The sequence below is a fragment of the Thamnophis sirtalis genome, unplaced genomic scaffold, assembly GCF_051295495.1.
Source record: "Thamnophis sirtalis isolate CommonGarterSnake01/CBP01778 unplaced genomic scaffold, rThaSir2_p1.2 scaffold_3, whole genome shotgun sequence".
Classification (NCBI taxonomy): Eukaryota; Metazoa; Chordata; class Lepidosauria; order Squamata; family Natricidae; genus Thamnophis; species Thamnophis sirtalis.
The window spans coordinates 132,074,719-132,092,838 of NW_028261383.1; the positions used below are offsets into that span (position 1 = coordinate 132,074,719).

The 18,120-nt window shown below is 44.5% G+C and overlaps 1 protein-coding gene across 1 annotated transcript in view; it reads left to right on the forward strand.

The window, feature by feature from the left end:
* The window catches only part of RNF213 (ring finger protein 213), a 137,624-nt gene that overhangs the window by 66,965 nt on the left and 52,539 nt on the right, over positions 1–18,120 (forward strand). Inside the window, exons 29-32 of the mRNA XM_087710140.1 lie at positions 288–3,869; positions 5,976–6,112; positions 13,865–13,963; positions 14,265–14,383. Coding sequence (XP_087566266.1) covers positions 288–3,869; positions 5,976–6,112; positions 13,865–13,963; positions 14,265–14,383 — 3,937 coding nt within the window. The remainder of the gene's footprint in view (positions 1–287; positions 3,870–5,975; positions 6,113–13,864; positions 13,964–14,264; positions 14,384–18,120) is intronic.

Below are 18,120 nucleotides of genomic sequence, written 5' to 3' on the forward strand. Positions count from 1 at the left end.
AAAAACATCTCCCTACAAGGGATTAAAGTGAAACTCTCTACAAGGGACTGAACCTTTTTTCTCTCCATGGATTCTTAAAGAGATTTTTTCATAATCTCTTGCAGCAAAGCAGTAATTCTATTCGTAGTAATTACAATTCTGCAGTATTGACAACCCTTTTCCATAGTACAAAATTAAAACAAAGTGGAAAACCCTGGAGCTTGTGAAAAGGAAAATATTTTTTTTTAAAAAAAAACCTTTTGCTTGTATTATAACTCCTTCCTTTTCTCCCTCTGGTTTATTTTCAGAAATTTCCAGGATTGAACTACAGTTTCCTTGATGTATTCCCCCAAATAACTTGCAGATCTCCTAAAGAAGTACTATGCAACGGTATTCAGGAGAATTTATTTCATGACAGCAGTGATCCTGGAGTAGATCAAGGAATGTTCTGCAGTGAAGCTTTTCAGAGACCATTCCAGTATTTGTTACGAGAACACAGACGTGAAAATCTTGATGCGTTCAAGTATAGAAAAGGCTCAGTGGAAGGGACTCCAGGAGAATGTCTACAATTGCTCTTGATGTATTGTGGAGTGATTGATCCTTCTTGGTCGGAACTTAGAAACTTTGCTTGGTTTCTTAACCTTCAGCTGAAAAATTGTGAAACCTCTGTTTTCTGTAATGCTGCTTTTGTCCAGGACACTTTGCAGGGCTTTAAAAATTTTGTGGTCAAATTTATGATTTTAATGGCAAAGGATTTTGCAACTCCTTCCCTTAACATTTCTGATGAAAGCCCTGGAATGCAAGTTTTCGAAGACGTTACTGAGGAAGCCCTTGCTCCATTTCTGCTCCGGAAAAAGTGGGAATCTGAACCCCATCCATACATATTCTTTAATGAGGACTGTGTATCTATGACTTTCATCGGCTTTCATCTCCAGCACAATAACAACGGCAGCATTGATGCCATCAATCCTTTGAATGGCAATATTATCAAGAGAAATGTCATGACCCTTCAATTGTACATGGGATTAGCTCTTCAGAGAGTTCCATTCAATATTGATTTTGATGCACTGACTAGAGCTGAGAAAATTGAGAAACTTTGCATGGTCTTGGGGATCCAGTGGCCAACTGATCCTGATGAAACGTACGAACTTACAACAGACAATATCCTGAAAATGCTTGCCATTGAAATGAGATTTAGGTGTGGAATTCCTGTTGTCCTGATGGGAGAAACCGGCTGTGGGAAAACCAGACTTATAAAATACCTGTGTGAACTGCGTAAGAGTGGTGCAGATGCTGATAATATGAAGCTTGTCAAAGTTCATGGAGGTACCACAGCAGATGCAATCTATGATAAAGTGAGGGAAGCTGAAGATATGGCACAACGCAATAGGTTGAATTATAAGTTTGACACAATTTTATTTTTTGACGAAGCCAACACCACAGACGCGGTCAGCAGCATCAAGGAAGTGTTATGTGACCACACAATAGAAGGACAGCCTTTACTGCCCAACACGGGTTTACAGATCATAGCTGCATGCAATCCTTACCGCAAACACACACCAAAAATGATCCAACGCTTGGAGTCAGCTGGACTGGGTTATCGTGTCAAAGCAGAGGACACCAGCGAAAAGCTTGGTTCCATCCCCCTTAGGCAGCTTGTTTACCGTGTTCATGCACTCCCACCAAGCATGATACCTTTGGTGTGGGATTTTGGGCAATTGAACAATATCACTGAAAAACTGTACATAGAACAGATTGTGCAAAAACTTGCCAAGTCGATCACAATATCTGCTACTGAGGTCCAAATGATTACTGAGGTGCTTTTTAAGTCACAGACCTACATGAGACAGCGGAAAGACGAATGCAGCTTTATCAGCCTGAGAGATGTTGAGCGTTGTGTAGAGGTCTTCAAATGGTTTCACGGCCACAGTGAACGTCTTATTGAACATCTGGAGAGGTCTCTGGAAAGTAATCCTCCTAAAAGTGCAATCCAGAGAGACAGAATAATGTGGTCTTTGATTCTTTCTGTTGGTGTTTGCTACCATGCTTCCCTGGAAAAGAAAGAGGCCTACTGGAGAATTATCTGCAAAATATTTCCAGAACCATATGATAATGAAAAAGTCGTTCTTGAAGAAATTAGCTTGATTCAGGATCTTTTTTTGAGTGGTGTGCCTGATAGGCAAAGTATAGCAAAAAACATGGCTTTGAAGGAAAATGTGTTCATGATGGTAATCTGCATTGAACTTAAAATCCCTTTGTTTCTTATTGGGAAGCCGGGCAGCTCAAAATCTCTTGCCAAGACCATTGTGGCTGATGCCATGCAGGGTCCAGCAGCCTATTCGGACCTTTATAAGGAACTTAAGCAGATCCATTTGGTGTCTTTTCAGTGCAGCCCACATTCAACCCCTGAGGGGATCATAAATACATTCAAGCATTGTGCTCGTTTCCAGGAAGGGAAAAACCTCGGCGAATATGTCTCTGTGGTTGTATTAGATGAAATTGGATTGGCAGAAGACTCTCCCAAAATGCCTCTGAAGACTCTTCACCCTCTATTAGAAGATGGATGCATTGATGATGATCCACTTCCTCACAAGAAGGTTGGCTTTGTTGGGATATCTAACTGGGCCCTAGATCCAGCTAAAATGAATCGAGGCATCTTTGTATCTCGTGGAAACCTGAATAAAAATGAACTCATAAAAAGTGCAAAAGGTATTTGCTCTTCAGAACCTTTGTTGCTACAGAAAATTGAGTGTTTCTTTCCTATCTTTGCGAATGCATATGAAGAAATTTGCAAGAGTCAAACTAAGGATTTTTTTGGATTGCGTGACTATTACAGTCTTGTCAAAATGTTATTTGCTTTGACAAAAAATTCTAAAAGCATACCAGGTCCCCATGAAATAGCAGAGGTGGTTCTCCGAAATTTCAGCGGCAAAGAAGGCGTTGAAGTCTTGGATACTTTTATGTCTAAGATTCCAGAAGGAGGAGATGAAAATTATAAGGATATCAATACAATTGATTTAGTTGAGCAAAACATTTGTAGCAATTACCAGGAGGGTGAATGCCGATATCTGTTAGTATTAACAGAAAATTATGCAGCGCTTCAAATTCTCCAACAGCGTTTCTTTCGAGATACTCAACCAGAAATTATTTTTGGTTCCAGCTTTCCCAAAGATCAAGAATACACTCAGATTTGTAGAAACATAAACCGAGTCAAAATTTGCATGGAGACTGGGAAGATGGTGGTTCTTCTCAACCTACAAAACCTTTATGAGAGCCTCTATGACGCCCTCAATCAGTATTATGTCCAACTTGCTGGTCAAAAATACATTGACTTGGGCTTGGGGACCCATCGAGTGAAATGCAGAGTGCATCCCAAATTTCGACTGATTGTCATCGAGGAGAAAAAGGTGGTGTACGAACAGTTCCCCATTCCATTGATTAACCGGCTTGAAAAACACTATCTGGATATTAATACTGTACTGAACAAGTGGCAAAAGACCATTGTGGAAGTCTTGAAGAAATGGGTGGATGACTTTGTAACAGTTAAAACTGAGAAATATTTTATGGGTCAACAAACATACAAACCTTCTGATGTTTTTATTGGCTACCATTCAGACTCTTGTGCTTCAGTTGTCCTGCAGGTGACAGAAAATCTGAAAGAGTCTCTTCCTCCTGCACAGCTAAGCCAGAAAGTCCAAGAGCAGTCCGAGATGGTCCTCTTGAACTGTGCCACCCCAGATTCTGTTATCCGTCTCGGAGATTCTAAACTGGACTTTTTAAGCGATAGCTTGGCTAAGATATACTTTCAGCAACAGCAGCATACTTCCTTTGCCGAATTTTTGCACAGATGCCTTCGGTCAGACTCTGGAGGCCTTACAGTGTTTATTGAGGTAAACGGCAATTAAATGTTTCTTCCTATTATCCTCCCCTCCCCCTCCCATTCCCCTTTTTCTCATATTCATAAAGATGGTGAGTTCTGATATGTGGCAAGATGGCTAGAAATCAGAAGCCAAAACAGAAAATAGGGAATATAAATATATGGTGATACAAATAATGAATATTATTAAAAGTCTTAATAGGACAAGGTCAAAGCAATAGGAAGGCAATGCAGAAGGGAGAACTATAAAAGCTAGGCAGGAAAGCCGATATAGAAAGCTGTAAAATTACTGTATATTGTTATATATGTTCTGTGTTTTTTTTTTCTTGTGTCTTCTTTACTGTTTTTAAAGCTTAAAGACAATTTTAAAATGCTCCAAATTAGAATGCATTTCTATTATTCTTAAGAGTCAGGGCTGGTTGCTTTATATTTTGTTTTGGGGATCATCGATAGAAACAGCTTTTAAGATTTAGGTCTATTTTGAGACACTTTTAGATGGATAAAAATAACATTAACATGGGAAAAAATAATAGTTTTTACCAAGTCCAGGCTGTTGAGATGATCATTAATATGATCAGCTATACTTGCAAAGCAAACTTGGTTGCTTAATAGGTTGTAGAAAATGGCTTGTTCTGATGTAATCACAACTATTCCAACAATATAGAAATGTATATACAATGTAGAAAGCTTGTGTGCTTAAGTGAGGGAAGAATATACTTATGGGGCTACTTATGATCTGGTTTTAAACTTCCAATGGTCTTCCCCCTGCCCCCATACATGGCAGAACTTTGGGTACTCGGAAACACAGAAGTATTTATGGCTAGTTGGTTATGTGGCCACCTGTTATGAAGATTTTACCCCAATCCGGCATTTTTCAGAAAAACAGTGCCCATAGCGAATCATTGATTTGGTTAATGACTATTGCATTCGCTTAATCACAGATTCTCTTAAAGACTGCCTCAAAAGCATTGTAGAATTTGTTATGATCATCAAGAATAGAGTAAGCAGAGCAGAGCAGAGCAGAGCAGAGCAGAATAACAGAGTTGGTTGGAAGGGACCTTGAAGGTTTTCTAATCTAACCCCCTGTTCAGGCAGGAAACCCTATTCATTTCAGACAAATGGTTGTCCAATCTCTTCTTTAAAATTTCCAATGTTGGAGCATTCAAAATTTCTGAAGGCAATTTGTTACACTGATTAATTGTTCTACTGTCAGGAAATTTCTTCTGATTATGATGGGCAGGCTCCATTACGGTTGTAACTTTAGGACTACCTGTACCAAAGCTTGCTATGGTTTCTTCTTATATTAGTGAATTGTTATTTTCAAGAAATTTGGATGTCTGCTGTTCTATTATATGCTTTGGATTTACCCTGAATACTAAAAGTCTTGAAATGAAAAATACATGCAGGAGATATTTATGATATAGAAATGCACTTTCTTGTCAGAATCCCAAGATTCAAGAAAACTCTAGCTGAGAAAATTGAAAAAAGGTTTCTCTTCAGAATGTTTTTTTTAGCATCTCCATCTCTGGCAGAAAGGTTGAGAAATCAGTGTTCTTTTTTTCAGTGTAAGAGTCTGGAATGATTGAAGTAGGGCATAACTTTCTTTGGAACAAACAAAGGACTACTTCAGTACTATTTCTGAGTAATAGAAGAAAGGAACTTGCTGATGCAAATTTAGATAATAAATAAATAAAATGTTAATGAATAAAATGATTCTAAAATGATTAGAAATTACCTGATCTTTTTGTAACCAGCTAATTGATAGCGTTACCCAAAATTTATATGGGTAGCCATTGTTTAATGACTGCCTCATTTAATGGTCATTTGTAGTTATGATGGTGATGAAGAATATTCATGTTTATGATTTTCATAGGTGTGTAAAGCAAATGAAAGCTGAAATAAGCTCATAAGCACAGTCAAGGTTTCACTTAGCAACTGCTTGATGACCAAGTTGCTGTTGCCAATTGTGGTTGCTAAACGAGAGTTACCTATATGTGTGGGGTAATGGAAGGGAAAAATATTTCCACTTGGATAATAAAAAAACAAGAGATTGCAGGGCCACCCTGTGAAAAAAATATTAATATTTGACAAAAAAAAACTTCTGTCTTCACTCTTACAGATGACAACCTTCTCCAGGCTCCTGACTACAGCAGACACAGAGATTTTGGAAGCAGAATTGCAGCATAATTCAGACAGCCTGAAAGTTTTGTTCTTACAACAATTTGACACAGAGTACTCATTTTTGAAGGACATTCGGTGAGTTTTCCTCAACCACAATGATTACAGAATAATGCAGATTTGTATGTTCCTTTATATCGTCTCCGAGGTGGGGTGTGGGAGGAGTCACTGATAGGGTATTGTTACGGCCCAATTGCCTGGAGACTGAGGTAAATCTGAGGACACTCCCTCTGCTCCTCCTTCTGACTCCCCAGATTAACCTCAGTCTTCGGCCTAACAGGAGCTATTTAGTGACTCTCCGGATTCTTTTCTTTTCACTTCCTATTCTTCTTAATCTCCTACCTCGTGCTTTTGCGGCCCTTTTACCTGCCTAAGCAGGTAGTTGCGCTCACTGCAACTTTGCAGGCCCTGAGCCACTGGTACCGGGGGGGGGGGACCCAGACCTTGCGCACCACAGCCATACTCACCAGGATCCATTGAAGACAGCAGGATTCCCCAGTCAAGGCATCGTGGCGAGGGATTAGCAGCTCAGTCAGAGCTGCCTCAGGCTATTGGACCGCGTGGTTGGCGATCGCCATTTTGGAACCAAGGGCGCATGTGCGAAGCGAGGAGGTGCACTGATCGCAGTCACTGCAGCGTTTCAGCACCACATTTGCCGAGAGGACTCGTCGGGTCTGTGCTCCGCCGGTAATCCGGGGAGGGCCCAGGTGGTAGCGGTGCACCGGTTTCATTTCGACCCGCAGATCGGCAGGTGGCTGAGAAGAGCACACATCCGAAGGAGCGCCGAATCCACGCGATAAAAGAGGGACCAGACGTTTTTGTGAGAGGAGGTAGAGAGAGTCTATGAACCGTGAGTACTGCAATGGCGGAAACCACTAGGAGCAGAGGAGCGGCTGCTCCAAGCTCTCAGGGGGCTCAGACCCATGCGAGGGAATGTCTTGGGAGTTAGGCCCTGCGTCTAGGGGGAGATCCCTTCCCAGGAAGTGCTCCTCCAAGTCTTCCAGGAGGGGAGGGGCTCAGGCAAGAGGCTCCCCTAACTAGAGCGGCTGGAAGGAGGGCCAGGGACAACATCAGCCCTTCCCCAGCCAGATCATGTTCCCCTCGCAGGCCTTCTCCCTTAGCTGAGGATCCTGGGTCTCCAGGCCCAGTGAGAGACCCTGGGGGGACAGCCCCATATTCCCTCCCTTATCGCGCTCTAACTCCTTGAGAGCGAGGAGTGATCCCTTTGGCCACAGGGCAACAAATTCCCCCCAGGCAATGTTTGGCCCCTCAATCTCCTGGCATCAGAGATAACAGGGAGCCCCCAAGCCTCTCTCCTGCCTACCCAGAACTTTCTGAGAGCTTCCAAAACGTGTTAGCCAGAGCTATTGCAGATGGCATTGCCTCTGGCATACAGCACCAATTCTAGGGAGCCAGGCACAGGTCTACTCATGGGGCTCCATGAGATCAAACAGTCCAGCCCGAGCCCTCAGTCCCCAGGGACTTCAGAGCCTTCTCACCCTCCACTGCTACAAGGGCTCGGAATCAGAGGGGGTGGAGCAGAAGGATATTGGGTTCTCAGAGGACAAGGATGTCATAGCCCAAGAGGCCCCAACCATCATGGGTTTATTCCCTCCTGCCTTATTCAGTTACTTGCTACGCAAGGCCAAGGCTGACTTGGACCCTACTCCAACTGCAAACCAGAACTCCAGAACTCCACTACTCCCAGTACTAGCGGGGGGAATAAGAAAGAACTCCACTACTCCCAGTACTAGCGGGGGGAATAATAAAAGGTGGAGAAGGAGGAGATTCCCATCCCAGACCTCTTTTTGGAGGTCCTCAAGTCCCAGTGGTCCAAGCCCGGTTCCTTTCCCACCCCACAGAGCAATGATCACAGATTTTATAACTTGAATTCTTCTTTCACCCAAGCCTCACAGATTCCTCCCGTAGATGCCCCAGTAGCAGCCTTGGCTTCCTCCTCTGCCGTGGTGACAGGGGATATATCTAACTGCCTGAAGGCAGAGTACAGGAGAGCGGAGCTGGTCATGTGCAAGACCTTCCAGGCTGTCTCATGGGTGATCAGGGCGGCAGCAGCCACCTCTTTTTTCAACAGGTCCACCCTTTTATGGCTGGAGCAGATCTGGGACAGGACACCCACATCAGACGTGAGATTTCTACAGGACATTACGAAGTTGATAGCGGCTACCCAGTTCTCGGTGGACGCTACCCTGGATGTAGTAAAGTATTCTTCCAGGGCCTTGTCATCCTCAGTGGCATCCAGAAGTCTCCTATGGCTTCGCCACTGGCAGGCCGAGTTCCGGGCGAAGTGGCATCTTGCAGAAGCAGAGTACACAGGAGACAAGATTTCTGGCCCTTCCTTGTCAAGAACAAGAACAAGAGGAAAGTCTTCCCGTCCACTTCTCCTGTGCGCTGCTTGGGGGAATCCAAGCATGGGTTAACTTTGTCCATTAGCCTAGAGACTGAGTTATGCAAATGTTGACCACACCTCCTCTGACTGGATGGGTCAGTTTTTTAACTCAGTCCAGCCTGAAGAGACGTATACCAATTTTCTCTTGACTAATCGACAAATTACTCAGGATTCCTGGTTTTATTTCTGCGCCGCCTGACATTGGGGATGACCCGTTCTAACCGGCAGGGTCTACTCTCCCCTTTTGGCCCTCGCTATGGTCTGCCGAGCTGCCGAAATTGCCGCGAGTCCGCCGCGACGCTGGCAGAGCCGCTGAGCAGCTGGATGCAGTGGCAATTCAAACGGCACATTTTAAAAAGCCCGCCGGATTGGCAGCCGCCATTTTGGATGGCCTGATTGCGCGCGCGCGGGTGTCTGCTGCATGGAGCGTGTCCTCACTTTCACGTCCAGCCGGTGACGTCCCAACGGCTCTTCCCTTCGCTCCTTTCTTGCCTGGTCATTCAACGAGCAGGTTGTGAGTTACTGTTCCTCAGTAGCACGTGGCCTTGCGAGCGGAGCGCACTTGCCTTTTTGAGCCAGTAGAGATTGAGCCTGTTGATATCCTTCCATATACTACCATGGCTGATCTTCCTATCTCCGGAGGTATTGTGGAGCCCAATATTGCCCCCCAGTCCCCAACTCAGGTCGAAGCTACCCCAAGGGCCAGCAGGACCACCACTAGGGCCTCGGCCCACAAGCCCCGGGCTTTGTCTGCAGCCCTGGATAAGGCCCATAAGCGCAAAGACAAATCGAAGGCCTTGGACAAGGCCTCTAGCTTCGCTAGCGTTTTCCCCCCCATGCTTGTTCTCTCCCGTTTCCCCCCCCCCCCCGCGTCCTCTTGGGAACCAAAGCTGGTCCCCTGATCTTCATTTGCCCCCGGCCTTGGAGGAGGAGGGATTGGGGCCCCAATCCCCTCTGGCCCTCCCAGATTTGCATTTGGCCGCGTGCTGGGCCTTCAGCCACCTTTGGGCCTACTGCTGTAGGCCTGAGGCCTGCAGAGGGCCAGGATCTGGGCCTTCCCCCAGAGTTATACCAAATGCTCTCTGCAGCGATTTCCAAGGGGGTAGATGCAGAGCTACAAAGCAGGGTTCAGGCCCCCAGGCCTGCTGCTGCTGCTGCTGCTGCTGCTGCTGCTGCTGCAGCTGAACCTGCTGATTTAACTAGTGTTCAGGCAGATCCATCTTTGCCTCCCCCCTCGCTCTATAGTGAGGAGTCGGCCTTGGTGGAAGAAGGGGAAATATTAGAAATTGATTTTTCAAACGATGAAGGGATGGCTCAAGACCAGTCTACTTCCTCTGGCTTATTCCGGCCTACATTATTTAAATCTCTATTGTATAAGGTGAAAACCACAACTAACATGGGTGGGGCCACCACACAGGCTAGCACTGCAGTCGGTCTAGATGCAACAGAACGTTTATTTGCTGAACAAGTTTCAGAACAGGACGTCATTCCCTTCCCCAAATTGTTTCTGGATATTGTTCAAAAGCAGTGGGTGCAGCCAACTGCGGTTACCCCCCCTAGCAATGGAGATAAGAAATTATATACTTCCACTCCAGAATTGGAGGGCATCCTTCAATTTCCCACAGTGGATCCTCCCATTGCCGCCCTTGCCTCACCAGCTTTGATCCCATTGGAGATCTCCGAGGGGTTGAAGGCGGAGGACTGAAAGGCTGAGTTGGTCATCCGGAAAACTCACCAGGCTGCTGCCTGGGCCTTACGCGCTGCTACTGCGGCGTCCTTCTTTAATAGAACATCATTGGTTTGGTTCAGACAATTGCAGGGCAGGCTTGGCCCGGAAGACATGCGTCTTCAACAAGATATTACCAAACTGATAGCAGCCTTGTAATTCTCTGCGGACACTACTCTGAATGCAGCAAAATTCGCATCCATGGCAGTGGTTTCCAATGTGGCCTCCTGACGATTGCTGTGGCTCTGCCATTGGCAAGTGGACATTCGCTCCAAATGACGATTGGCTTCCACCCCATTCAAGGGTGGGGCCTTGTTTGGCCCAGCTCTTGATCCAATTCTCATTGAAACTAGGGGTAAGCGTAAGGTGCTCCCATCCACAGGCAGACGCACCGACAGGAGGCAACAACCTTATAATAGGCGCCAGTCCTTTCGGGCGGGGGATTCGGGGTTCACTACTGCTCCATATGCCCAGGGGTCAGCAACAACACCAGGCACAACCTCAGGGCAAGGCGGCCATTTCGTGGAGCCGGTAACCAGTCCTTTCGGAGGTACTGGTCACTCTCAAGGGGAGTGGCCTATTGGGCGTCTCTTGGAATTCGCCCGCCAGTGGGCGGAAACCACGTCCGACGCTTGGGCCCTCCAGGTAGTGAGGCTGGGCCTCACTCTAGAATTTCTTTCCATCCCCCCGAAGCGGTTCATCAAGTGCCCTTGCCCAGGTGCCAAGTAAGGAGGCATCTGATGGACACCGAAATACAACGCCTCTTATCCATCAATGCCATAGAGCAGGTTCCAAAGGGGCAAGAGGGACTAGGTTTCTATTCCATCTTATTCCTAGTGCCCAAGAGCTTGGGGGGATGGCGGGCCATTCTAGATTTGAAAAGGCTCAATCTGTACATAAAGTATCAAAGGTTCAAGATGCAATCCCTCAAGAGCATCTTGGCATCCATTCGCCATGGCGACATGATGACATCAGTTGACATCAAGGAACCGTACCTCCATGTGCCCATCCATCTGGAACACTGGAGGTTCCTCGGCTTCCAGTTTGCTGGCTGCCATTTTCAGTATTGGGCCCTACCCTTCGGCCAGTCAGAGGAGGCGTGGTCAACATTTGCATAACTCAGTCTTTAGGCTAATGGACAAAGTTAACCCATGCTTGGATTCTCCTTGCAGCGCACATAGAAGGACCGTTCAAGTAAGTCAATGGTCAGTCTAGACACGCAGACCACTGGCCATGTCCAGATGTAAGTCTTACTCCAGGTGACCCTTCTATCGTCTTCCTGAGCAGGACCTCCAACAGCAGAGGTACTCTGCTCCCAGGTATCCCAGACAGGGGGATAGGCAATTTTCCAGGGATAGATATAGGTTGCAGCAGCCCGGCAAGCAGCCCTTTCGAGGGGGTGGGCGGCCGCCCCTTCCGCAGAGCTAAGTGATTCGGGATCGTGTAACCCCATTGGCGGTCGCCTTTCCTTCTTCACAGACCGCTGGGAGGGTATCACCACGGATGCCTGGGTCCTCCAGACAATCAGGTCGGTGCTCCATCTGGAGTTCCATTCCCAACTCCCCAATAGATTCCGCACCTTTCCCTCTCCAAGAATCCGGTCAAGCGTGCTTTCATGCACAAGGCCATTTATCATCTTCTGGAGATTAATGCAGTAGAACCAGTTCTGGAGGGGGAGAAAGAGTCAGGGTTCTATTCCCACCTGTTCCTAGTCCCCAAGAGCTTGGAGGGTTGGGTAGGTGAGGGATGGAGGGCCATCCTTGATCTCAAGCTATTAAATTCCAGGATTGTATACCATAAATTTAAAATGGCTTCCCTCAAGTCCATCCTGGAGGGGATCGGACAAGGGGACTTCCTAGCCTCCATTGATCTCACGGAGGAGTATCTCCACATCATGATTGCCCTGATCACCGCAAGTTCCTCAGGTTCTCGTACCGGGGTTCTCATTACTAGTACAGGGCTTTTCCCTTCAGGTTGGCCTCTGCTCCCAGGACCTTTACCATGGTGCTGGCCGCGGCTGCCGCCCACTTTCATTCCTTCCCGGTTCGCTTACACTGTTACCTTGATGACATCCTCATACTAGCCCCCTCGGCTGTTTGTGCAGAGGGGGATTTCAGTACCACCATTAGCACCCTAAGGTCCCTTGGGTTCTCGATTAACCTCAAGAAAGGCCATCTAGTCCCCTCCACTAGACTTCAGCATCTGGGAACCATTATTGATTCGGTGGAGGGCGAGGTGTTCCTATCCCAAGAGCGTAGGGACAACATTGTTGAATTGATTCAAGAGATTCGCAGGATTCGATCTGTTCACGTAGCTCTACTCTCCAGGCTTCTCGGGAAATTCATCTCCTGCATCGGGATCGTTCCCTAGGCTCGTCTTCATGCCAGAGAGTTGCAGTGGTTCCTCCTTCCCTACCAGAGGAATGGGACAAGCGATGCAAGCTTCAAGGTCCTAGTAACACCCCAGGTACTTCTCTCCTTCCGCTGGTGGATGTCCCTGGCTCTGGCCAAAGGTTCCCTATTCAGGGAGCCAGATAGGCTGGTCCTAAGAACAGATGTAAGTCTGTTCGGCTGAGAGGCTCATCTGCAGTCCCAGTTGGCCCAGGGCCGGTGGACATCGACGGACTTGCGGAGGAACATAAACTGGCTGGAACTCAGAGCGATCCACCTAGCTCTTCGACGGTTCAAGCAGACAGTCACCGGGAATAATATTCTGGTGCTGACAGACAGCGTGGCAGCCAAGGCCCATGTAAACAAGCAGGGAGGCACTCACTCTGTGACTCTACGCAACGAGGCAAGACGTCTGGGATGCTGGGCGGAGCGGAACCTCCTATCAATCCGGGCAGAACACATCTCTGGAGTGGAGAATCAGCAGGCGACTGACTCAGCAGGGAGACAGTAGACCACGGGGAGTGGCAACTTCACCCCAACATCTTCAATCAGATCTGCCAGAGGTTCGGTTGCCCGACTGTGGATCTCTTCGCCTCACTGTCGAATGCCCAAATTCCGAGATTCATCTCACGGGTTCCAATGCAGGGGGCGATTGACTCCCTATGCTGCAGATGGCCGGCAGGCCTTCTGTACTTCTTTCCTCCCCTTCCCCTCGTTCCCGGGGTCTTGGGAAAGTTAGTGGTAGAGAGGGCAGAGATCATCGTAGTGGCCCCTCATTGGCCACGGCATCCCTGGCTCGCGGATCTGGTTGAGTTGTCGATTCTGCCCCATTGGAGAATCCTACAGGGGGAGGTGACCCTGCACCAGGTGAGTCTGGTGCATCCAGATCCAGAGTGGCTCCAGCTGACCACATGGTGCTTGAGTGGGAGCAACTGAGGGATGCCCAGATCTCCTTGAGAGTCATCAGGACCATTAAGGCCTCTAGGAGGAGATCCACCACCGTAACAATACCCTATCAGTGACTCCTCCCATGCCACCCTCGAGACATGCAGTTCAGGTAAGACCAACTGACTTTTTTTTTAAAGTGGCATAAAAGTGCTTGTAATGAAATAAACAATAGAATAAATTTCATAAGATAGGAGTTTTGCAATTTAATTGAAAAACATAAATTGCAGGATTGCAATAATGTTACTGTTCAAACTGCTGGAGTGTTTGGAGAGATCTCATTGTTTTAAATAAAGGTCTGGATGTGAATGATCTATTCTTTCTGCAATAAAGCCCATTTAAACATTTCTGTATTTTCTCAGGAATTTTTTTGCTGTGAGGACAGATGGGAGTAAAATCCTCATTATTCAGACTGACTTTGAAAATGGATCACTTAGTGCCCAGCTCATTGCCTCAGCCAGGTAAGTCACCACTTAGATAAGACTATTCGATAAGCAATACCAAGCATATAATCAATTAATAGTTGAGGTGTTTAACGATATTTATAAGCCAGCCAAGTTCTTAGATTTTTACATAGTCCGATAAATACTCCAGGCCAATATTCTAATTTCACAGAGAACCATGTGGATCTATTCCTCATCTTAGTACCATATATCAGAATGAGGTGGAGGAATAAACTTTGTGCTGAAATAAAGGGAGCTGTTGGGCAGGGGAATGCTTTAACTTCACAAAAGAATGGCACCTGTTTCTCTTCCCTTACAGGTATTCAGCTGTTAATGAAGTCAACAAAATACAGGAGAATCAAGCCAGGGTATTTATAATTTTCATCACTAAGCTGTCACGAATCGAAGGAGGAAGTTCCTACATAGGATTTCATGGAGGTAGGTTGGCTTATGTGCAAGAGTTACAGAACAAGGTGGCTGGAGGTCTATTTAAAGGTGGTTGGAGGTCTATTTAAAGGGGCTGCTATGGCATCAAGATTGCTTCCTGCTTTCTCTCACAAATGGTCCTAGCAATGCAAGTTACAGATTACTGCAGTGTAGAAAGAAATGTGCTTCTAACACAAGGCTACAAATAAGATGAAAAATGTAATATGTCATATTTCCTAAGTTGTATTTGGACGACAAATCTTTTTGTGATCCACAGTGCACATTCTGAAGAGATCACAAAACAAAACTTTGGTGACAAAAATTGCTGAAAATCAGTAATGTGATTTCTTGCCATATTTAGTTAGGAAACATGAAAACTATATGTTGTTAAATAGGTTTAACACGGTTAATGTTACCCCTCCAGTTCTGAGTCTCTTGAAGTACAAAAGAAAAAGAAAATTCCCTTTGCCATTATTGGACCTCAGTCCAATAAAAAATTAAGGTATGGAGCTCAGGCGGTATCCTATATGTGGCATGTAATATATAGGGAAACATTCTTGCTTAAATTTAGTCAAACTCCTGATCTGGATATATACTGTTAATTTTACTGCTAGTGAATATTCCTCAAGTTTGCTTAGCCATTCATATTTACATATTTAGATATCCATTATGCTATTCCCTTTTGTGATGAATGAATTTATGCAAAATGCAAGAAACAAATAAAACAAGGCTTAAAGGAAAACCAACTCAAATCAATTTTTAATGGCCAAAGGGCCATCAAAAAAGTCAAAGGAAATATAACATACAAAAAAAAAGGAAGTGTAAGTAAATACATGTATATGATATGTATATGTATATGTATTCTAGGCGGGACTAGAATTCACGGTTTCCCATTTTTTTGCCTCATGTCTTAACCACTAGACCAAACTGGCTCTCTGAAAAAAGCATCTCTTAATTTTGGAGGGTTTTTCTAATTCATGTTGCTATAAATGCAAAATCTATTTTTCAATTTCTTTTTCTTAATAGAAATGCAAATGTATACAGGTAGTCCTCAACTTACAACCACAATTGAGCCCAGAATTTATGTTGCTAAGTGACAAATTTGTTAAGTGAGTTATCTCCATTTTACGACTTTCCTTGCCACATTTGTTAGGTGAATGACTGCAGTTGTTAAATTAGTGACATGGTTGTTAAATGAATCTGGCACCCCATTGGCTTGTCAAAACATGGCAAAAGATGATCATATGACCCTGGGAGATTGCAACTGTCATAAATACATTCCAGTTTCAAATGTAAATCTGAATGTAAATCACATGACCATGGGATGCTGCAACAGTTATAACTGTGAAAAATGGTCATAAGTTTTTTTTTCCATTGCCGCTGTAACTTTGGATGGTCACTAAATGAATTGTTGTAAGTCAAGGACTACCTGTAATAAAAATAGTATACCCCTTCAGCAGTGGTGAAATTCACTTTTTTTTAACTACTGGTTCTGTGGGTGTGGCTTGGTGGGCATGGCAGGGAAAGGATACTGCAAAATCCGCATTCCCTTCCCACTCTGGGGCAAGCCAAAGATTGTATTTGCCAGTTCTCCAAACTACTCAAAGTTTCCGCTACTGGTTCTCCAGAATCTGTCATCATCATCATCATCATCATCATCATCATATTAATTATTATAATTATAATTATAATTATAATTATTATACAATTGTATCACAGCGGCCAGTTGTTTTGCCGGATTTGGCATTGGTTACTAGTCGGGCCCCACCCAGGGGCCTAGGACGTCGTAACGTATTTTCGCAATATGCGTGCAGATCCAAGCAGTGCGGCTTTTTGCATTTGACTGATGGTGATTTTGTCAATTTTTAACTGTTTTAAATGTAATTCCAGTGCTTTTGGAATAGCACCCAGTGTGCCAATTACCACTGGAATTACCACTGCTGGTTTGTGCCATAGTCGTTGGATTTCGATTTTTAAGTCCTGGTATCTTGCGATTTTTTCATGTTCCTTCTCGGCGACCCTGCTATCACCTGGTATTGCGATGTCTATGATTGTGACCTTATTTTTCTCAACCAGTGTGATGTCTGGTGTATTATGCGCCAGTATTTTGTCGGTTTGTATACGGAAATCCCACAAGATCTTGACCATCTGATTTTTGGTGACTTTTTCAGGCTGATGTTCCCACCAGTTTGTTGCTGTTTTAATATTATAATTTTTGCACAAATTCCAATGGATCATTTGTGCCACTGAATTGTGCCGCAATTTATAATCAGTCTGCGCGATTTTTTTACAGCAGCTGAGTATGTGATCAACAGTTTCATCAGCTTCTTTGCAAAGTCTGCATTTGGCATCATCAGAGGATTTTTCGATTTTGGCCTTAATAGCATTTGTGCGGATAGCTTGTTCTTGCGCAGCCAGGATTAGTGACTCTGTTTCTTTCTTTAATGTACCTGTTTTTAACCATAACCAAGTTTGTTCACTGTCCACTTTATCTTTTATTTTTTCCAGAAATTGACCATGCAGTGTTTTGTTCTGCCAACTCTCCATTCTTGATTTTATCACATCTTTTCTGTATTCTTGTTTTGTCTGTTGGGCCTTCAGTAGATTTTTGTTCTTTACTTCGATTAATAGATGTTCTTGAGTGTCTTTTAAATAATCAGCCAGTGCATGTTTTTCTTCTTCAACTGTTTGCTTCACTTGTAATAATCCTCTGCCACCTGATTTTCGGGGCAGATATAGTCTATCAGTATCACCACGTGGATGTAAACTGTAGTGCATTGTCATTAGTTTCCTGGTTTTTCGGTCCAAAAGGTCCAAATCAGCTTGTGTCCAGTTAACTATGCCAGCTGTGTATCTTATAACTGGTATTGCCCAGGTATTTATGGCCTTGATTGTATTTCCACCGTTCAATTTAGATTTCAAAATTTTCCTAACTCTGTTGGTGTACTCTCGCCTGACAATAGTTTTTACTTCTCCATGCTTGATGTTATCCAACTGCAGAATGCCTAAGTATTTGTAGGCTTCATTTTCTTTGCATTTAATTAGTTGGCCATTGGGCATTTCAATTCCCTCAGATGCAGTGATTTTGCCCCTTTTTATGGATACAGTGGCGCATTTTTCAATGCCAAACTGCATTGAAATATCGGTGCTGAATACTCGGACTGTATTTGTCAATGATTGGATTTCTATTTCTGACTTTCCATAGAGTTTCAAATCATCCATATATAGTAAATGCGAAATTTTTTCAGCTTTTTTGGCTGTTTGGTAGCCTAATTTCATTTTTTTTAAGATTACTGATAGTGGGATCATTGCGATGATGAAGAGAAGAGGTGAAAGTGAATCACCCTGGAAAATTCCTCGCTTGATATTAACCATTCCGTAGCTCTCATTATTATTATTATTATTATTATTATTATTATTATTATTATTATTATTATTATTATTATTAATTTAATTTGTATGCCGCCCACTCTCAAAGAGACTCAGGGTGGCTTACAGTAAAAAAAAAGGGGAAGGAAGGACATACAAAACCAAGACAACATTAAAAGATCACAACATTCACAACTGAGGATGCGGCTGGACAAATTCAACAGCCCCAGGCCTGCCGGAATAGCCAGGCAGAATCTGCTGAATTCAACAGCCCCAGGCCTGCCCTTCAGACTTTTGTAATATGTTTCCCCTAACTTTTCCATGATTTGTTTGGAGGCTAACATATTTGTTGGTTTCCCATAATCCTGTCCTTGCCACCC